The sequence below is a fragment of the Neoarius graeffei genome, chromosome 2, assembly GCF_027579695.1.
Source record: "Neoarius graeffei isolate fNeoGra1 chromosome 2, fNeoGra1.pri, whole genome shotgun sequence".
Taxonomy (NCBI): Eukaryota; Metazoa; Chordata; class Actinopteri; order Siluriformes; family Ariidae; genus Neoarius; species Neoarius graeffei.
In genome coordinates, this window is record NC_083570.1 from 125,687,909 (window position 1) to 125,710,901 (window position 22,993).

General features: G+C 42.8%; 1 protein-coding gene across 5 annotated transcripts in view; it reads left to right on the top strand.

Moving 5' to 3' along the window:
• The window catches only part of LOC132882263 (NACHT, LRR and PYD domains-containing protein 12-like), a 232,484-nt gene that overhangs the window by 143,014 nt on the left and 66,477 nt on the right, over positions 1 to 22,993 (top strand). For 2 of the 5 annotated variants that reach the window (XM_060915545.1, XM_060915549.1), the window contains exons 1-6: positions 4,333 to 4,466; positions 9,354 to 9,496; positions 12,019 to 12,135; positions 12,534 to 12,650; positions 14,373 to 14,426; positions 20,948 to 22,714. The exons of the other annotated variants lie outside the window; for them this stretch is intronic. In XM_060915545.1, coding sequence (XP_060771528.1) covers positions 9,444 to 9,496; positions 12,019 to 12,135; positions 12,534 to 12,650; positions 14,373 to 14,426; positions 20,948 to 22,714 — 2,108 coding nt within the window. In that variant the 5' untranslated portion in view covers positions 4,333 to 4,466; positions 9,354 to 9,443. Of the gene's footprint in view, positions 1 to 4,332; positions 4,467 to 9,353; positions 9,497 to 12,018; positions 12,136 to 12,533; positions 12,651 to 14,372; positions 14,427 to 20,947; positions 22,715 to 22,993 lie in introns of those variants that run through there. 5 annotated transcript variants of the gene reach the window in all.

Below are 22,993 nucleotides of genomic sequence, written 5' to 3' on the forward strand. Positions count from 1 at the left end.
CCTGTTCTGAGACTATGACCTATGCTGCAGGAAATGAGAGCAGCACCTTCCCGAGTGGGATGGATACCGTCCCGCCCTAACAGGCCAGCAGTGCCCTCAAAATTAGCCCAATTATCTATAAAGCCCACACTGTTTTCAGAGCACCACCTGGACAGCCAGCAGTTCAGCGACCATAACCTGCTGTAAGCTACATCGCCACGCCGCATTGGGATGGGGCCAGAGCATACTACAGCATCGGACATCGCCTTCGCTAATTTAAACACCTCTACAAAGTTACTCTTAGTAACCTCAGACTGACGAAGGCGTATATCATTAGCTCCTGCATGGATAACTATCTTTGAGAACCTGTGCTTGCCTAGGACCCTAAGATTACCTGCTATGTCCGGCGCCCTGGCTCCCGGTATACACCTGACTAAAGCTGCTGGTGCCCCTAAAGGCTGAGTTAATTTCACGTGCCGTACGATAGAGTCCCCTATAACCAGAGCTCTTTCAGGTTTCTCAGTGGGTGCATCACTAAGGAGAGCAAACCTGTTCGACACGTGACGCGGAGAGGAGTGGTGCTCCCGTGGGCGAGCCTCAGCGGTAGCTTTGGCTCTACACTTATGCTGCCGAGCCGTCACCCATTCGCCCTGCTGTAAGGGCTCTAATGCCGGAGTTGGGGGATTACTAACTCCACCTAGGGCGTCCAGACTTTCCCTAACAGAAACTACACTGTTCTCACGCTCACTAACCTGCTCTAAAGCCTGGACACGCACTTCTAGCACTGCAATCTTCTCCGTCAGAGAGCTAACTAATCTGCACTTATCACAAGTAAAGCTAATAGAGCTATCGCTAGTGACGGAGGAAGAATGACTAAACATCCTGCACTCAGCACACTGAACAGGCTGAAGGTGTGCCATGATGAAAAGATTCACGTACCTTAAATGAAGATCTGTTGATATTAAAGCAGATCAGATGGCCTCCACTTGTGGACTTTACACAGGAGGACATTGTGCAAGAATATTAACTCTGCAGCAGCCACATACAAACACCAGCAGAGGGTGAACAAGGAGGAAAAGCAGCAGAGCAAGTATGGCTCTCAAGCAACTTGCAGTGCTCAGCAGGCCAAGAAACCGACTGCTGAAGGAGAGAAGCGGGCAAGGCTGAAACATGTAGCAACTCTGTGAAAGCGGGCCATGGAGACACTGGTGATCCAGGCAAATAAAAGGAAAAAATGATCACTATTCCTTGTGTGTTCTCCACTTTCTTCGTTCTATTATTCGCATTTTTTCCAGGGCATAATTTCACTATAACTACATGTATTTGAATTTGTATTTGTACTGTATGTCCTTGTGCAAATGTCAATACAGTATACTTAGTAAGGAGGCTATAATATTTATTCTGGGGGAGGACCCCCAAACAAAATAAAACAACACCAGAGGCCACGTCACCACTCGCGCACCCTTCTCACCTTTTTCACCATAGGCATCCTATTATTACATAGACGGAGAGTTGGCTGTTCTGACGCGAGAAATACGGTCGCCATCTTGGAGTGGTGAGATAAGCGTGAGATCACAGACATCCTATTATTATTATTATTATTATTATTATTATTATTATTATTATACTGTCTGCAAGGGGGTGTATGGGGGATGCAAGTGACCGAAAGGCAATGGAGGAATGGGTGGCCTGCTGTAAGTGTGATAAGTGGTTTCACGAGTCATGTTTTAATGTTGTATGCTAATATTATATATTGTTATTAAATGTTTATTCATATACTACCTTTTTTATTTATTTACTAGTTTATTCATTTACTACATTATATTTTTATGTTTGACATTAATTTGTTATAAATAAATGTTTTGATATGCTTTAAAACAAAAAAAAAGTTTGTGGTCAATATATGGTCATCACACATTGTCCTACTTACCAAACAAAGTGCCCCACTCACCCTGAATCCATCAGCTTTGCTGAAGGGGGGTCAGATTGTGTTGAAGGATGTAAAAGGCTCTTATAAATTCACTGACTAGATTAATTTCCCCTTTGATATGTTCTTAACAATCTATTTAAAGAAAACATACACACATTTGAATCATTATAATGGATTTAGATTGTTAAAACCGCATTTTATTTAAAAAAGTGTCCCGCTTTACCTGAATTTACCCTCTCCACTGCAACAGATTGGTGGTTGTAGCCGATAGAAAAACGTTAAGCTGTTTATATCTAATGTATTTAGTATCACACATTTTTTGTAGGATATTAATCACCGTTTCCCAGAGGCGCATCTTGTCACCAGTCAAGGCAGGCAGCTGCTTGGGGCCCCTGATCCACTAGGTGGCGAAAGAGAGTCGAGATTTGACACTTGCGTTTTGAAAAGTCATTGCGCGTATTAACCTGCAAATAGAAAATTGTGCCTGTCGTACATAAACCAGCTATTCTTCTAATTACGACGTCAAGAAGAAAATGAAGAGGAGCTATCCACCCGGGAATGGAAAAAGAAAAAAGAGGAAGAGGAGAGAAGAAAGCAAGACAGTGGTAAGTCAGTGGAAATAATAATGAATGATGTAGTGCTATAGAATGGTGCTAGTCTAGTTTCACTCGCGTTAGCATGGCCATACTTTTCTTTTGTTGATTTTAATGACTGTACTACAGTCACTGCCTGGTTTAATTTGACAGCAAAGTTAGTTAACTTCAGTTGGCTCTCCAACAGACCGCACGGTGTGCCATGCATGCCCATACACAAAGGCTAAAAGCCTTTAAAGTTATTTGTTTTGTTTGTTTTAATATAATTGGCAATTACCTTGCACTGTCTGTTAAAATGAACAGAAACTTACAGTAACTTAAGAAATATAGAAAACGCTGCTCACAAATTGTTGTTTTTATGAAACATTTATGAAAATGCTGACATCTATTTGTAACTTTTTGTAACTTCACTTTTTGTAGCGTGTGAAATAAAAAAACATTACTGTTCACAATTTGTTGTTGATTTATTGAACTGCATGTGTTCGTAACTTCACAATTTGTAACTTGTGAAATAAAAAAACTATATTGCTTAGAATTTGTTGATGTTTTATTAAAATAAAGAGTTTGTCCGAGTGAATTTCTGTTGTGTGGTGTGGGGTGGGGTGGGATGGGGGGGATTTCTGCTTGGGGCCCCACCAGACCCTAGAATCGCCTCTGCCGTTTCCTCAACTTCAACAATCTCCGACGTCTGTTCACTTAATATCAGGATATTCTATTAACGTGAAGCCAACTATGAATAATAACCCCGCTGCTATCCTTTATCATAGCTACATGTATGACAACATTTATTATTATTATTATTAAAGAAAAATCAATTGGCAGTACGGCGGCACGGTGGTGTAGTGGTTAGCGCTGTCGCCTCACAGCAAGAAGGTCCTGGGTTCGAGCCCCGGGGCCGGCGAGGGCCTTTCTGTGTGGAGTTTGCATGTTCTCCCCGTGTTCGCGTGGGTTTCCTCCGGGTGCTCCGGTTTCCCCCACAGTCCAAAGACATGCAGGTTAGGTTAACTGGTGACTCTAAATTGACCGTAGGTGTGAATGTGAGTGTGAATGGTTGTCTGTGTCTATGTGTCAGCCCTGTGATGACCTGGCGACTTGTCCAGGGTGAACCCCGCCTTTCGCCCGTAGTCAGCTGGGATAGGATCCAGCTCGCCTGCGACCCTGTAGAACAGGATAAAGCGGCTACAGATAATGAGATGAGATGAGAAAAAAGATCTGTCAATGTCATTACTAGTAATTACAAATAAGCACATTAATAAAATGGTAATTGCTATTGCTATCAGGGGGTTACAGATTTACAGGCAAGTTAAAAATATATACAGAGTTCAGTGCAAGCACTGATAGTCCTATTAGCTTTCAAATTGGGGGAACACAGTATAGAATACACATATTGGCTCATTTCATTCTGAAAGGCACAGAATGATGGCTTGCTGCCCAGGAATTTACCTCTGTGTATGTGATATTTAGCCATTAAAATGATAAGGTTAATGATGTGTGTGTGTGTGTGTGTGTGTGTTGCTGTGTATGACAAAAAAAAAAAGCGAGCCAGCGCTGCCAGCGCATTACACTGAGTGCAGCGGATCACCACTCCAAGACGGCGGCCCGCGTCTCGTCAGCGCTTTTAGAATTTACATTGGATGCTCCGTCTACGTAATAGGATGTCTATGTTTTTCATCCCTGGCCCGTTTTCATGCCTGGATAATGAGAGAGAGAGAGAGAGAGATTTATTTTCCTGCCAATCTTCTGTTCCGCACTCCAGTCCAGTAGGTGGCGGTAATGCACCTTTAAGCTGGCTGCCAACCGCCATTATTCAACCCGGAAGAAGAAGTTGTTGTTTTCCAGAAGTGAAAGTGTTTCTCTTTCAGCCTCGACGCCATTTTATTGCTGCTGGAAAAATAAAGAAAAAGCTGCAACAGCAGGCGGAAACGGGGACATTAATGTCCCCCAGCATGGAGTGCTGAGTAAAAGTAAGTGCTGTGTTGGAGAGAAATGTGGTTGTGTTTGACTGAGCTCGTGTAAAAACAGCAGTAAAACTGCGGAACTGAAATCCTCTTCCCTGTAAAGCTGCTGTTTATCGGCTGTGTGTTCTATATTCGAGTTTCTCTCTTCCATTTCTCATCTATTAAACACTCAGAGAGTTTGAATGACAATGAATGTAATTGTACATGTCGGCCTAAAGGGCTCTTTCCAGGCCTGGAATTGCGTCATTTTAGGGGCGGGGCCACGTGGCCTTTTGTGCTGTCAATTTTTTGAGTTCACCGAGGCCATAAAATAAAACAATGATTTTAAGTTCATGTCTATAATGAATTTAATTTAAGGACTAATGACTCTTCTGAGGAAGATTGGAGTCCCGGTCAAAACTATCAGGCAGGTAAAGAAACATCTACAATATTATGTCTGAAGATAAGAAAATATTGAACACATCTAAACTTATCAATCCATCACTCACTTCAAAAACTGTAAAACTTATTAAACCTTTATCCTCCCGTAATTTTTGTTCAATTGACACCGAATGTGCAAGAGCATCTTCAGACTGTACTACTACGCAGATTTTTGATTCATCAAAATTGAGCTGGGGGCGGCACGGTGGTGTAGTGGTTAGCGCTGTCGCCTCACAGCAAGAAGGTCCGGGTTCGAGCCCCGGGGCCGGCGAGGGCCTTTCTGTGTGGAGTTTGCATGTTCTCCCCGTGTCCGCGTGGGTTTCCTCCAGGTGCTCCGGTTTCCCCCACAGTCCAAAGACATGCAGGTTAGGTTAACTGGTGACTCTAAATTGAGCGTAGGTGTGAATGTGAGTGTGAATGGTTGTCTGTGTCTATGTGTCAGCCCTGTGATGACCTGGCGACTTGTCCAGGGTGAACCCCACCTTTCGCCCGTAGTCAGCTGGGATAGGCTCCAGCTCGCCTGTGACCCTGTAGAAGGATAAAGCAGCTAGAGATAATGAGATGAGATGAGAAAATTGAGACTGGAGTTCATCAGAATGTTTGACTGTAAATGGAACATATACTAGCATGCAGGCTACTGATTAACCCATAAGAGCCCAGACCCATTTCTCAATCAAGGAAAATTATTGAGGAAATAAAATGAACTAAATAGACGACAAAGAAAACATTTCTGACCTTTTATTTTTTAAAATAGCACTTTCATGTCTCAAGATCTGAAATATTAAATTGCAAATTTGCAGAACACTGCAACACTATTACACTGTTAACCCCAAAGTTCATTCTGTGCAAACAGTTTGAGTAAATTCCACTTTTAAAGATTAGTTTTATTGCATTACTTAAACAGTGCGAGTATATGAAGAGTATATGAGACAGTCATTGGGTTACTCATTTCTGTAATTTAAACAAACTAAAACTATCCTGTTTTACCTCAGGCCACAGTGCTGCCCTGCTGTGATTGGCTCAAAACTCAAGACAAGTCTGTGCTTGTCCGTTGACGGCTCCAGAGGAAGTTGCGCCATTTTCTAATTTACACAGTGCAATTTAAGGTCTTTGCACTTTTGACAGCAAGCTAATTAGCATTTGTTAGCGGCTACAGTCGGTACTCGGCATGTTAAAAGTGGGTCAACATTGTAACGACATAACGCTACTGTACAAGCAATGCTTATTTAACGGTAACAAACTTAAGCCCTATATGTTGAAATTCCTCTCTTATTCATTTGTTAATTTATCACACAGTCTTACCTCAGTCAACTTCTTCCCTCCTTCTGTGAAAATTCAACGTCTCAGACGCGGACACAAGTGGGCAGGGGATGTGTTTGATTAAGTCTCCTGGTTGGCTGGTGATAGATTGGTGTCATTATAGAGGGGTATCGTGTGACGTCACCGTACCGTGAGATTTTGTTAGGGCGCCATATTGGAAGACCTCAAGTACATACATACATACTCACAATATAAAACAAACTATGAGTGAGAGTGAAGTGACACGATGGCTGATAATTCTGGTTATGTGAGTACATTACCAGCTGCAGAAAGGGCACGGTATGTGGAGAAACTGGCTGTGATTGATGGGTTTGACCCATATGATAAGACTCGCGGCAAGGGAGAATGGAAACATAAGGAGGACCTGACACCAATTCTGCCATCTGTCTGCTACCCAGACATTGTAAACTATTTGTTGTTTACACCCAGTGCCTACACTGCTGATGACTTGAAAGCCTACAAAGGGCTACAGTCTTACAATTATGTTGTTAGTGGCTTGGTTCGTGATATTACAGCTGTTATTAAGAATAACCTACACATAGTTATGGCCAAGGTAATCTTGTTGATATTTATCTTATAATAATATATCTTTTCAGTTGAAAAATTAATACTTTTTGTTACTATTCAGGTATCCATAATTTAGGTTAACTTATCCAAATTATACATATGTATTTATGATATATGCCGACACAACAACTATGCTTTATTTATATAATAGGAGGGAGAGCAAGCCCCAAACCATCCTTTATTATTATTATTATTATTATTATTATTATTAATAAATTGTAGAAGTCTGGGAGGCTTGCTCCTCATACAGTTATCAACTTGGGGCCAATTTAGCATGTTTTAAATCTGAATTTCTTGCGTTTGCTTACCTCAAAGTGTCCACAGATCATGCACAGACTTATCCATTATATCCACAGTTTTTTGCCAAGTCTCTCACAGGTTTCTTTCAAGTCTACTGTTGGGCCAATAAATCATAAATAAAACAGCTCAGATTTGTTTAAGTCGTTTGCCACTCCACTTTATTCTCGTGGGTTCACATAGCGCTGCCGTTATTTCCCCCAATCACGAGTTTGTTGGTCTTCCAATATGGCGCAGGGTCTGTTTACTTCCGGTTTCGGGTGACGTCAGTACTATCCCTCTATAGCACGTCGGAGCGGTTCATGCCTGGCTCGAGTCCGATCCACCACTGATGAGTTGCCCAATAAGAATCCAGAATGTCATCAAAAGACGTATTTTTTTCTCAGTAGACGCAGGTGATGTTAAAGCCTATTGGCAGTCACGAGGCAGACTACAAAACCACAGGGCATCAAGGCCACTGTGGCCTTACGGCAGATATTTCTTTCCAAGGGCACAAGGCCAAATTGAGAGGGCACGAGGGCCGTGGCCCTCGTGAAATTCCTGCCCTGGCTCTTTCCTTTCCTCTGTTCTCTGCCTGTTCCTTCTGCAAGCTTTCATTGTATTCCGAGGCTGCTTGCTTTGCAGATTTGAGCAGTTTTCCAGACACCTCCGCCTCGTAACACTGTGTCAATAAACTCGTTAATCTTACGAGACGTCGGATTCACAAGTGTTTGGTGAGACGTCTGACTCCTAAATTCGGTCTTGATGTGACGCGCCATGCTGAAAGCCCTTTCCACATCACAGTTAGAATTTGGCAGCACCAACAGCAGCTTCATCAGCTGACAGAGCTCCCTGACCCTCACCTGCCCTGAGCTCACAGATGTGACTTTGGACAGCTTCCCCCAGAACTCATCAACTGGGAAATTCTTATAATTTGGCACCAGTGCTTCCAGGTTAGATGAGACATAATCCAGGACTTCTAAATGGACTTGTTCTCTGGCATTGGCCTTCATTACATTTGGGAATCTCTCTGCCAAAGTCAAAATCTGCTCTGGTTTCACATCATCATGGTTCTCAGGATTGACCACTGACAGATTCGTCAAGATTTGATCTCTCACTGGGAATTTTTCCTTTATTTTTTGAAACCTTCTGACGTAGAATGCTCTCGCATCTCTGTAGAATTGCTTTGTCTTGTGACTGGAGAGTGCTGATTTTCACATCGGAAAATCACGTATTTGACGGAAGATGGATACGATGTGTTAATAGTACCTGAAGATACAGCAGTAATTGAACAGCGTAAATTTTGCTCATGTTGTGGGAGAATCTCTTTCACATCCTATAAATACAGAAAAAAACAATGAGTCGAGAGAGAGAACTGGACGGCGTGTCCATTCATTTGATACTGAAATCATGTTTTTAGATGTAATATAACATCACACGTGTTTCAGTGGACGAAAAGGTAACAACAAGATTCAGAAATACACAGGGAAGTTTATCACAGAGTGATTTATAAATTAATCTCGCAATGGCCTTTTCCTTCGCGCCAATTCCGTGATTACTGTAGGGACTTTACCTTCAAATTTCAAACAGGTTCAGTTCACCTTAAAATCAGCTCTCTGTAAAGGGACACCGCAAGAAGATCATAGGTTCTGGAATTTTGGAAAAAATCTTTTATGGTTGCAGAGATGCAATGATTTTAGGAAAAAAATAAATAAAAAATAACTGTAATTACGTGCTCACACACACGCGCACACACACACACCACTTAACGTTATAGCACAAAATAGAAAGGGTGTACGTGGTCTAAATTGTTTCTGTTTGAACCAGAAAAGGTTGTAGTTTTATGAGTGACTTAGTTTTGGAGGTGAATCGTCACAAACTCCTGCCTGTTGCGCGACACCTGCTCCTGCCGCTCCAGCACTGTAAGGTAAAAGTCATTTATTGCCATTATTTAGCCTTGTGCCTAGCAAGTGCACTTACAAAGGTGATAATTACAAAGAGACGCTGCTTTATTATAACTGTGAAAGTCGAACACCAAATCAGTTTAAAAACAAAACAATGATTTGTACCATGTATGAATTTCCTGGGTTCCAGAAAATGGCTGGAGCAGCTGCTGCTCTTCTTCATGCTCTGTGCACTGACCGACTGATCGATAGGTTCGGGATGAAGCTTGCTCGCTTGCTCTAGATTCCGTGAGATTGTATGTAATTTGCGGGCATCAGGGAGCCGCTATCAATATGTGGGAAACTCCTGGAACTTGTGGGAGACTTGGGACGTCTGTAACTGCATGTTTGATTTTGTCTTTTCTAGGAGTGAAATTCCTTCCAGCAGAAGAGATCCGCGTCTTCAGGAATCAGCAGTGAGTCCATGAGCTGTGTGTCCATACACTGATATTCAAAAATGGAGAGCCGGGATCTGGACACAGATAATGTGACCCCACCCTCAAAAAAACGGTAAACTGCCATGTTCTAATATTTGTCATTAACTGTTCTTATTTTTTTCGCGGTCCAAATCCTGTGCTCTGATTGGCTGGCGAGCGGGTCCGTATCCTACGGTATGGACCCCGGTTACAGACCTCTGGCGACTCGCTCGTTCACAACAACAAAAAACATAGTAGCATTTTTTTTGTCAACATTTCTCTTTTTTTATGATTTATTTATAAGATTATCAAAAATCTTAATTTTTGGCAGCATTTCTCAGGAGAATAGCATTAATTTTACAGCATGGATAGCGATAACGACAGTGTTCACAGTGAAAGCGAGTTTTACTCCCCTGAGGAAGAAGAAATAAAAGAAAACATTTCAGGAGAAAGCTAAAAACCTCTAACTTGCTAACGCCGAACAAAAACATGGCTGAATCTTGAATGACTCCTATTTGTATAAATGGGGGACTACATAGGCGGCAAAATGTAGTTTTTTTTTTTCTCCTGCCATGGAAGTGCACTTGTGTACTGAGGAGGAAGCCATTTGCATTACAGCCGTGAATGAGGATTCAAAATGGCGGCTCACCTCGGCACGGTTTCCCCTTTCGGGCGCTCTCGTTTTCTGTTAGAATTTGGTACAGAAAAAAATAAATATATTATTTACCAGCTTAAGGTCGGTCCGTGTGGTGAAATACCGTGACCTCGGCCCTGAATACTGACCTCTGCCCAGAGGGCCTCGCTCAGTACTTTTAAGACCTTGGTCACAGTATTTCATGATACGGACCTCCCAGCTGGGAAATAACATATATATCTGAAATATGGAGTGAGTAGATATGAGAAGAATAACTGAACACAAATTTATCCTCCGAATGAAAAGTTCTCAGTCACCACTTTAAACATTCAGATTCTGTTCACTGTCAGTAAAATGATGTTCTTATAAAATAATAAAGCAGTTAAACAGTAAAGAGTAGGTATGAGACGATACACTAAAGCCACGATACGGGTCGTATCCCAAAACAGGCTTCACAGGACCAGACTGATGAGATGGAGAAAGATTATTTGAAAGTAAATTTCCTTTATAAAGGGAACCCACGGCGAAAAATAAACAGAGGAGAGAAATATTACATATTTTGCACGAATGCATTTTGACTGCGCTGTACTGTCACACTGTGTTGCATAAATCAGTGCTTTAAAATTCTTTTTTTATTCACGCTCACTTAAGGGTGCAACCATATTTCCATTTTGTGGGCGGTGTCAGAGGTCAACATGCCGTAGAATCATCGATAGGTTTCCTGTATCTTGATTGGCTCGCTGCTCCTGACACCGCGATGTCGCCGGATGAACAAAACCTTGTTGAAAAATAGCAGGGTGCAAAACCTGTGGTTGCAAAAATAATCACCGTGATAATACTGGAAAGTGTTTTTTCTGTGTTCCATTGCTGACAACCGAGCGACGTAAACGACTTGCTAACCAGTGGCGACACAACTTGGGAACAGGTCACACTTTAGAAACTCTCCTTTGGCAGAAATTCTGTTTGTGAGGACGATCTTGAGTCCGATTGCTTTGAAAGGAATCTCCAGGCCGAGCTCTTGGGCTCCGCAGGTCACGTTCGACTCAAACTCTATGCTGTGCCAACAATATTCCAACACCGTCTACGGAAAAGGGGTTCAGGCCGTGCAAGCCGATGAGCTGGAATAGTACAGACGTTCAAAGAGAATGTATATATTTTGGCGCTGCCTAAAAGCAGAGCTCCAGATGAGTGTAAAATGTGTTAGTAAATAATCCCACCTGATTTTTTATTTTTCAAGCAAATTAAAAACCCATCTATCTTCTGTAAATAAAGAGACAAATTGAATTGTGCGGTGCTCCACGCTTCACCTGCTATAAACTCTCACTCAGCTTCGAGCTGTCACAAGCCTATATTTAGACCATATACACTATTGTGGCACACTGCATGTCTATATCTGCATTAACACGTGCAATAAATAAATAAATCGGCTCGTCCATACCGCTGTCCATACTGACTTGAAGATAACTCTTTTTCATCTGACTAAATCCAGGCTCACAAGTATGTTTACATCGCCTGCACTTAACTTCCGCTACCTGGCCATCAGCGACTTGACGTCATATTGGTTGCCCATGTGCAATAAAACTTGACGTGTTTTGGACCTTTAAGCGCTTAAAGCTACTTATGATGGCTAATCAGGTGGCTGCACTTGTGTGTGTGTGTGTGTGTGTGTGTGTGTTATTATAATTTGAGCTTGTACTATCGATATCGATCATGTTTAAATGCTGTACCGGTCCCCTTTAATGTAGAAAGATTGTTTGATGGCAAATTGTGCTTTAAATGATTAAAATCCCAAATTAGTGTCGTCACATATGCTACTCCCTCTGCTGCTGCTGCCGAGTGTGTAAGAAGAGGTGGAGGTCATAATGAATATTGAACAGAAATATGGTGAAATACGATATGATACAAATTCATCTCGCCAGTATTTTGTGTCGGAATTCTGTGTAAGAAAAACTGTCTCATGTCCACTCTATAATGCTGTACAGTAAAGTCCAGATGAAGAGATCAGACTCACCAGAACCCAGCTGTGTCTCCATGAAGAGCGATGCGTCTATGGATCCTCCCTGGACCTTTAAAACTGGAAACCCGTCACCTGGACACAGGTAACATCCCATAATTCTCAGAGTTAAAGTCACTGCAGAGTGAAAGGCCGTGTTACACATTCCTTTATCCAGTTCAGATCATTAGCAGAATTTTGATATTTATCAGTTTGTTCTACTTTAATTAGGCCATAATCCTGCTGCAGTACTTTCAGTAAACATTTTAGAGTAATTAATATCAGTAACTGTGCAGTTCAGTGTTTCACAGTGTCACGTACATCATCAGGAAGTAAATTCATCTGGATGTGGCAATAAAAGTCAGAGTAATGGTGAACAAAATCACTTAAATAAACAATAAAGACTCATTCCACTGTTCACTGTTGGTCAAATTAAGTCAAAATAACAAATCATTCAAAAAGTGTAAATGGTTTATTTAATGGCGTGTCTATAATGCTGTACAGTGAAGTCCAGATGAAGAGATCAGACTCACCAGAACCCAGCTGTGTCTCCATGAAGAGCGATCGGTCTATGGATTTTCCTTTAAGCTTTAAAACTGGAAACCCGTCACCTGGACACAGGTAACATCCCATAATTCTCAGAGTTAAAGTCACAGTAATGGATGTGCTCCACTGTCATTAGCAGCTGGTTTGATGTTTATTAGAGTTCCTTGGTCTTTAGTGATGCTACAATGCTTTCAGTAAATGCTTTAGAGGAAATAGTGTAAACATTTATTCAGGTGAAAATGTCTTATGGCTAATGTTTTGAATGCTAAAGCCAGAAATGGTAATATAAGCAAAAAGAACTGAACCAGCTGAAATTCTGATCTCTTATCTCATTCATCTTTGGATCTCAAACCCAAATGTCTTTGTATTTAGCGCTGTGTTCTCTAAATAATTATTCACTTGCTCCATTTATTGCAGTAAAATTGGGACTAAATATAGTCATGAAAGTGTTCCGGATTTTCCTGGAATTCCGGATTTTTAGATTTTCCTCCAGATTTTTTCCACGAATGACCCAGAAATCCGGATATTTGACAAAACTCTTGAAAATCTCCGGTTTTCCAAATGGAGAAATTTATTTTTCAGATTTTTCGTGTTCCTAGACGCGGCGTAATACTTTGCATCGTCCTTGCGTGGGCGCAGTCCTTAACTAGCCCAAACACAGTTCATTGATTAAAGACAGGTGTTCTTTGTTAATGGCATGCGTGCCAGAGCTCGTTAGGCGTGCCTTCAGGTGCACGTGCTAAGGCGCGCAGGACTGACACCGTTCTGCGCAAGCGCAACACAATCGCACTAGAAAGCATGTTCAAGCTGCCAGTGTAGCTGCAGTCTTTTTAGCTGCGAATTACGAGTATTTTCTCGTGTCAATCATTCGCCATGTCAAAACAAGCAAAATTTTCCTCCTCCTTTTGACGTGAAGAGAGGTAAGCAATTTATTATATATATATTTTTTCCCATCAGAGTTGCATTTTGTGGTTTCGAAGCTAAGTTTTAGTGCCGTTTCTAGAACACAACATCAAGAAAACGTGGAAGAAACAGCAATAATGGAAGGGACAGTTTCTAAACTACCTAAAACTAGCAATGGGAATTATTTTTTGTTACATAATGCACTCAGGCTGCCAGTCAGTGTGTCTCTCATACACACACACACACACACACACACACACTCTACGCCCCTGATTTACATGAGAAATTTGGTATTCATTGGTGTTTAAATTTACAGACAGTACGAACTAATGTAAACAATCGGCTTCAACTCGCATAAATCTGAATTGGAAATGTTTAGTTCACTTTAGCTTCTGCAAACGCACAACTCTACTAAAAGATTGATAAACGAAGCTCAGTGTCCCCAACATTGAAACCTGAAAGCTTTAGAAACTCTAACAGACCTTTACTGTTTAACAGCACTGTTTTGGGATTTTGCTGAGTTTACCTTCAACTGTCTGATTTTTTTCAAAGTACTGAACTGTGTAGCAGGAAAATCACCGCGTTTTCTAAATGCACTCCTGAAAATTACTCATTAACTCGGGGAATTAAATTTGATATTTTTGACATGTTAATCATTAATGTACATGAAAGAAAAAGGCTTAAAAGTTGTAACTTGTTTTAGTGAAAATAAGTACTAAAATGCACTAGAATGCAGGGTTTTGCGTGTTATTAAAATATTTTCAGGGGACGTTCCCCCCCCCATTTCAGGTTTTTTTTTTTTTCTTTGCTCCATTTTCATCTGTATAAATCTGAGACTCCAGTATTAAAGGGATTAAAGTTGTTGTCTTTAACAGCTACTATTTTTGTTGCCAGTGTTTTACAGAAGGCAGGAGACAGAAGAGAAAAGATCTTCATCACAGATACAGGGTAAGATCAAACCCAACAACATGACCGTGACACTGACGCTCTGGTATTCTAAACCTCTCTGCTGTTAGTATCTACAGGATTAGATTATAGAAAACATCACTGAGCTCTATATAAAATCTGGAGAGCTCATCGGCTCGTCAGGGTGAAGCCAGCTGGCCGCCATCTTACCACTCCCATCACGGAGCGGAACGGTCATTTAGACCAGGGGTTCCCAAACTTTTCCATGCCAAGGCCCCCCAAACAGCATTAGCTTCTGGCCGGGGACCCCCTTTGCAAACCCACAGACAATGCTACAAAATATGTAAAGAAACATCAACTTTTAGAATGTTTTCTCTTACTTTTATTCAATAGTCAATAATTGTTACATTTGTTTAGCATAAGAATATTATTAACTAACATGTTTTCAACACAAATATTTTCGCACTGAACAATAAACTGTATAACCTCCTGTAGTACCTGATTCAACTCGTTATCCATCCTTTTTGCGACCAGTGCCTCGCGATGGAGCGTGCAGTGTGTGGCCACTACATGCGGGGCCTTCTGCTTAATGAGAGCGGTCACTCCACTGATCTTCCCGGTCATTGCCGCGGCTCCGTCCGAACACACCCCCACACAACGGGTCCAGTCCAATCCGTTAGACTCGATGTCATCGTCCAAAACTTGAAAAATGTCTTTCCCAGTAGTTCTTCTTTCAAGTGCTTTACAAAATAGTATTTCCTCCACAAATCTTTCCTGTGAAATAAATCTGATGTACACAAGCAGTTGGGCCTCATTGGATAAATCTGTGCTCTCATCCAGCTGAAGTGTGAAGTATTCGCTGGCTCTCACCTGCTCCAACAGCCGAGCAGATACGTCTTGAGCCATGTCACCAATCCGTCGGCTCACGGTGTTATCAGAGAGTGGGACAGCATTGATTTTTTTTTTTTTTTGGCAGCATCCTCACCAAGCAATTCTCGGACGTCTTTGGTGGCTGGTAAAATCAAATCTTCTCCAATTGAGTGAGGTTTTTTTAGCACGAGCAATGTGGTACGAGGCTAAAAATGATGCCTTCAGGGCCGCTCGGGGACAGTACGGTAGCTTGCTGGGTGAATGCAGCAGATCGCCTGACCAAATGCTCTTCTTTGCATCTGAAGAAATCTACTGTTTTTTCAGCATCTGTCGGATGTTTTTGTACCAAGTGATGTTGAAGTTTCGAAGGTTTTAAGCACTCATTTTACAGGGTCTCCAGACAGAGGACGCATTTCGGGCAATCATGGCCATTTTTCTGTATGGCTGTAAAGCCATACTTAATGTATGCTGCCTCATATTTTCGGATTTTAGTTGACCAGGACTTCTTAGTTTTTTTCGCAGCAGTGTCCTCCACAGCAGGGCTGTTGGTTTGTTCCTTCAGTCTCTTCTTCAAAAACCTGTCCATTTTGTGCTAGCAATACGCTAGCTTGAGGAGCAAAGCAGCTTGATAAATGGCGCAAACCGCAACGTCACAGGCAATCGGAGAGATAAGTATGGCAAACAACGTTTTGATATGATGTATTATTATTAATAATTATATTTTATAATAATGATTAAAAAAACAATTACAATATATTTAATAATAATTATTTTCAAAAAGTATATATTCTTTTTCACAATTTTTTTGTTATCGTCCCTCCAACTTTCTGAGGCCCCCCTGGCCTCCCCCACTTTGAAAACCACTGATTTAGACGACTGGAAGCTCCACAAAATTGGACGAGTTATTTCTGTAGTCGGTGAGAGAAATGAGGAGAAAAATGCCTACATGTGCAGCAGTGAACTGTACAAATCATCAGGTCAAAGGTTGTGGACGGACATTTCACCTGTGAGTATCGATAGCTAGCGTGTGATCATTTTACACGTGTGTGCACAGCACCGTTTGCGTGGACCCCCTATTGAGGTATTTCACTCACGTGACCAAGTCATGTGACGCTGCCATTTTGGACGGCACGGCTCGAATCAGTTTGAATGCGAGGAAGGCGACAAACGAAAAACATAAAAGAAAAAGGAGCGAGATGCAGAAAGCACCTTCACTATCCAGCGACGTAGGGCATTTACAGGGCGAGCAGAGGGAGAGGGATTTGCAAAAATTGAGGTTAGCAGGCTTAGAGAACGACGTTTACCTGCTTCCACCAGGATTGTTCACTGACGTACGGAAGTACACGAAGCCCTCGTCTTTACCTGACTTCGGCCCACATGATCTGTATACCTATGTCGTTAAAAACCCATCGCCATACACAGGTATTGATCTGAAAGCGTATAAGAGTTTGGATGCCTACAAATATTTTGTGTCAGGCTGGGTAACATGCCTACATCAGCGGGTCGTCCCTGGAGCCGGTGGTCGCCATCTGATTACAGCTAAGGTTTGTTCACATTTTCATTTACTTTCGGTCCTCAGGATAAACAAAATGTTATTAAATGTCATTGAAATAACTTCTTAGTCTGTTGAGACATGGCCCGTTATAAATTTGCTGTTACCAGGCAATGACCAAGAACTGTATTATTAGGGTCGGTGTAGTTGTAGCAGTGTATTAGCAACTAGCTGTTAGCACTAGCTAATGTCAACAACATAGTAGCTGGTATGTTCCTGTAGCAATGTTTACGTTCAGTCATTTGGATGACTGTTAAAACCTTTCAGTCTCAAGTTTTTCCTTTACTGGATTTACTAGTTTACTGAGCCATCGCGCGCTCTCCGGCCGAGCCCGGAGCCATCGCGCGCTCTCCGGCCGAGCCCGGAGCCATCGCGCGCTCTCCGGCCGAGCCCGGAGCCATCGCGCGCTCTCCGGCCGAGCCCGGAGCCATCGCGCGCTCTCCGGCCGAGCCCGGAGCCATCGCGCGCTCTCCGGCCGAGCCCGGAGCCATCGCGCGCTCTCCGGCCGAGCCCGGAGCCATCGCGCGCTCTCCGGCCGAGCCCGGAGCCATCGCGCGCTCTCCGGCCGAGCCCGGAGCCATCGCGCGCTCTCCGGCCGAGCCCGGAGCCATCGCGCGCTCTCCGGCCGAGCCCGGAGCCATCGCGCGCTCTCCGGCCGAGCCCGGAGCCATCGCGCGCTCTCCGGCCGAGCCCGGAGCCATCGCGCGCTCTCCGGCCGAGCCCGGAGCCATCGCGCGCTCTCCGGCCGAGCCCGGAGCCATCGCGCGCTAGCTCAGTAAACTAGTAAATCCAGTAAAGGAAAAACTTGAGACTGAAAGGTTTTAACAGTCATCCAAATGACTGAACGTAAATATTGCTACAGTAACATACTAGCTACTATGTTGTTGACATTAGCTAGCTTGCCGTCCAAAATGGTGGACACCGGGGCGTCACGTGACCCTGTGACGTCAGGTGAAATACCTCAATAGGAAGAGAGGGGAAAAACTCATCTTGTCTGTTTTTGTTGAAAATCTGACATTGATCTCTGGGATGAACACTGTGACTGTGTCAGATTATCGATGCAAATGTTCCTGACTAGATCAAAGCCAATGTCTGTCTATAAAATATAAAAAAGGAAGAAGAAATGTATGAAGGAGAAAGCGACAGGAACTGAAATCTCCGTAAAAATAATTATAGAGCGGCGGCTACAATTATCGACACCTTAACGATCTTTTGGTCGTTGCAAAAGTGGAAAAGACTTTCAATCTGTAAATTGTGCATGAATAATTACTCAAACTTCCACTGGGAAAAAATGAGTTGATTCCTGATTATTTAGCGTATCAGATCACGTGACACCGTTCCACAATTATCGACACCTTTGTCCACAGTTATTGACACCGTTCCACAATTATTGACATTCAGATGGTTTTATTTAAAAAATCGTACATACTATTAAGTTAACAAGACATAGCTTTAATTTAAAATTTGTTTTACATAGACTTGTACTAAATATAAAATCTTTTATATAAATATATGGATGTTGGTGTTTACATAAATGAGGAAGTAATTCTAAATGTTTGTAAACAAATCAACTGAATGTTTAACCTGCGTCAGGAAATCTTTTTGTTCCACTTTCGAAGTATTTTTGTAGTTCATGTTTTGTTAATCATTCGTTGTTGTTTGTATTAATTTCTAGTTTTGTCGTTGACCAATAAATGTCAACAGGCAGTTGGCATTGTAACCACATGAAAATCCAGGTCAAATGCCGCTTTTCCACTACAAACGCGGCTGAGCCGTGCCGTGCTGAGTCGAGCTGAGTCGAGCTGAGCGGGGCTGTTGGAGTTGCATTTCGACTACAACCGCGCTGAACCGTGCTGGCTGGAAGTGGGTGGACACATTGGGTGGAGTTAGCGAAAGTGGGTGGACGTCACGTGATGTCGTTAAGCAGCGCAAACAGTGACATCAGTGACAGTGGCGGAACAAGTCAGAGCCGGGCCGGGGGCGGGGCAAATGACCGGGCCCTTTATTAAAGCTTATCATAACATCATTTTAGGCTACAAAATGTCCGCAACTGCGGTGTTTACCAATTTCAACACTACCGGGTGCAACTATGTTATTTAGTACATCAAGTCCTTCAAACGAACATGTAACTCAGAAACAAAAAACATTAGGATACTGTACATGGCTCATAATAAAACATCAATAGCCTATACTGCGCACATTATTTGAAGGGCATACGAATGAGCGCTCAGAGGCTGCAACGGTGACAGGAAGAGTCAGAAATAAAAGGAGGGCGGTGCAAACCTCACTGAATGCACTGTGTTTACCAATTTCAACACTCCGGGGTGCAACTATGTTATTTTGTACATTAAGTCCTTCAAACGAACATGTAACTCAGAAACAAAAAAACATTAGGCGACATACTGTACATGGCTCATAATAAAACATCAATAGCCTACTGCGCACATTATTTGAAGGGCATACGACGAGCCTTGCGCTCCGCGAACTCGTCCACGATGCTCTGTATGTCACTGATTCAGTGATCTTTTAAGCGGTAGTCTCACGACCCGAATAGTAAACAATAAACATGGAGGACATGGAGTCGTTAGTGTTGCTGGTCTTGGTGCTGTGGCTTTTTGTCACCGACAACGCGGACAGATACTGGCAAGAGCGTATAGATGAGGCGAGGCGCATAAGGCTTCAGAAATTCTCGTAATTCGTAATTCTTCTTCTTCCGGGTTTGCGGTGTTTACAGATCCCAGCGCGCTCGCGGGGCGTGTGTGGGCATGTGAGGACACTCCTCCTCACCAATCAGTGCACAGGGGAGTGTCTGCTCACGCCCCCAACCTCACTCAGCTCAGTTTGGCTCGCTTCAGCCCCACTCCAAAACGGTGCGAGTTTTAGGGGCTAAGCAGGGCTGAAACGAGCTGAGTCGTGCTGGTTTTTGGTAGTCGAAACGCGAGCCGTGTCGGGCTGAAGTGAGCTGAAGTGAGCTGAAAAAGGGTAGTGGAAAAGGGCCAAAAGGTCGCATGTCATTCCTCGAACCAAAATATAAAATGTCCACTGATATTGTGGTCTAATTCTATTTATTGCAATCGGATTCCAAATACTCTATAAACATTCCATTCTGTTCTGAACCAGAAAAAATTATAAATCACAGCACTTTTATTTTTTTAAAGCACTTCATCTACTTCAACAATGTTACACACAGAGATCGATCCATAACAGTCGTAAATGTCCCTTAATCCCACAGGGTGTCGATAATGGTGGACACCGGTGAAAGTGATCACTATTATCGACACCTCACGTGACTTCTCAAACGCACGTTTAGATACAAAATGGAGCCTGTAAATGAAAGAGTAAGAAACAAAGTAGGTTTTGACGAGGAGATCATGAAATATCGGTGAATTTGATCAGTAAAAACATGTCCATGATCTTTCCACTATGCTTACCTGCGATGATAACGTCCGGGTTTTCCTCAAACTGCTGATAGTGCTAAAAGAAATTCCGTCTCAGGTAACGAGCTGTCTCATCAGATGACAAGATCAAAGGGTGGGGGTGGGGTCTTCCGGTTGATTGATTAACCAATAATAACTGCTGTAACTGAAACTCAGCTTTGTACGATTGTTTTAAAATTGGTAAATCTGAAAAGGTGTCGATAATTATGGACTGTTGATAATTGTAGCTGCCACTCTAGTAGTAAAAAAAGAGCCATGAAAAAAATGATCAGAGACTGAACTGGAAAAAGGAAAAAAAAAAAACTAACAGTGAAGCGGGGTGTGATAAAGATATGTCAGGAATGGGGGTCAAGTTGAGAAAATAAGAGGAGGTAATGAAAGGGGGCGGAGTCAGGAGATACTTTTCTTGGGGCAAATTTGATCAGATACCACGGTTTAACACACAAGCCAAAGACACGCGATGGGAGTGGTAATATGGCGGCCAGACGGCTTCACTCGTCTCTCCAGCGGGGAATAGGCTCTGAGCTCTCCAGGTTTTATATAGAGCTCAGTGGAAAAGATGCAATCAAATCCAGTAAATCCATAGTGTTAGCATCCTAAAGAACGGTTATCTGTGGGAACCAGTCAGAAAAAACTGTGATGTTAAACTGTAATAATTGGAGCCCAGGTCTCACCGCGTCTTCTTCTTTCACCCCGTCACACAGACACGCCCCAGAATCTCCTGCTGTAAATGAATTCCAGAAAAAGTTCAGATTAAATCTGATGAAGAAGTTTCAGTGTTTAAATGGAGTGATGATAAAGCCGGAAACGCGAGCGCTCCTGAATGAGATCTACACCGAGCTCTACATCACAGAGGGAGACAGTGGAGACGTCAATAAAGAACATGAGGTGAGACGGCTCGAGGCAGCGTCCAGGAGAAAAACAACAGAGGAAACGCCAATCAAATGCAGCGACATCTTTAAGCCCTTATCTGAAGAAGACAAACCCATCAGAACTGTAGTGACAAAGGGCGTGGCTGGTATCGGAAAAACAGTCTCTGTGCAGAAGTTCATTGTGGACTGGGCTGAAGGGAAAGCAAATCAGGACGTCCCCCTCATATTTCCACTTCCTTTCAGAGAGCTGAATCTGATGAAGGACCAAAACCTGAGTCTGCTGGAGCTCCTTCATGTCTGCTTTAAGGAAACCAGAGAAACAGAAATGTCCAGGTTGGAAAAGGTTCTGTTCATTTTTGATGGATTGGACGAGTGTCGTTTCCCTCTGGATTTCCGGAACACAGTGAGAGTGTGTGATGTAACTGAATCAGCATCAGTGCGTGTGCTGCTGATAAACCTGATCAAAGGGAATCTGCTTCCCTCTGCTCTCGTCTGGATCACCTCCCGACCAGCAGCAGCTGATCAAATCCCCTCTGAGTACGTCCATCGAGTCACAGAGGTACGAGGGTTCAATGACCCCCAGAAGGAGGAGTACTTCAGGAAGAGGGTCAGTGATCAGAGCCTGGCCGAGAACATCATCACACACCTGAAGTCATTAAGAAGCCTGTACATCATGTGTCACATCCCAGTCTTCTGCTGGATTTCAGCCGCTGTTCTCGAGAGAATGTTGGGTGAAGCAGAGAGTGGAGAGATCCCCAAGACTCTGACTCAAATGTACACACACTTCCTCATCATTCAGACAAACGTCATCAGAGAAAAATACTCAAAGAAGCAGGAGAGTGATGAAGAAATGCTGCTCAAACTGGGAAAACTGGCTTTTGAGCAGCTGGAGAAAGGCAACCTGATCTTCTATGAGGAAGACCTGCGAGGGTGTGGCATTGATGTGACAGAAGCAGCAGTGTACTCAGGTGTGTGTACGCAGATCTTCAGAGAGGAGCCTGGGCTTCACCAGAGTAAAGTGTACTGCTTTGTTCATCTGAGCATTCAGGAGCATCTCGCAGCTCTGTATGTGCATCTGACCTTCATGAAGGAAAAGAGAAATGTTCTTAATCAGAGTCGGTCCAAGACAATTTCAAATTTACACAGGAGGGCTGTAGATCAGACGTTAGAATCTAAGACTGGACATCTGGATCTGTTCCTCCGCTTTCTTCTGGGTCTCTCACTGGAGTCCAATCAGAAACTCTTACATGCCTTAGTAACACAGACAGGAAGTAGCTCCCAGAGCAAAGAGGAAACAGTTCGGTACATTAAGAAGATGATCAGTAGAGATGATCTTCCTGCAGAAAAATCCATCAATCTGTTCCACTGTCTGAATGAACTGGGTGATGATTCTCTCGTGGAGGAAATCCAACGCTACCTGAAATCTGGGAAACGAAGTGAACTCTCTCCTTCACAGTGGTCTGCTCTGGTGTTTGTGTTACTGACTTCAGCACAGGAGCTGGAGGAGTTTGATCTGAGTAAATATATCAGTCCAGAGGAGATAACAGATCGGGTTCTTGTGAAGGTGATGCCTGTGATTGCAGCGTCCAGAAAAGCCGTGTAAGTAAAGCTGAATAGAACTGTTCTACTGTTCCACTGTTAGAAAGAGAGAAACTGAAAGCACTTTGACAGAAACGCACTTTGGGATGTTTTGAGTTTCAGGTGATCCAGAGTGTGTTAATACAAATAGATCAGTAGATAAATGAGGGGAAAACAGCTGCATGTAGAATTGAATAAAACTGAAGTTCAGCTATTAAAGAAGTCGAAACCAGTTGATGTCATTTCAGGAGAAAAATGTTTACGTCTCACATTCTGCCATTTTGTCCCAAGAAGTGTGGA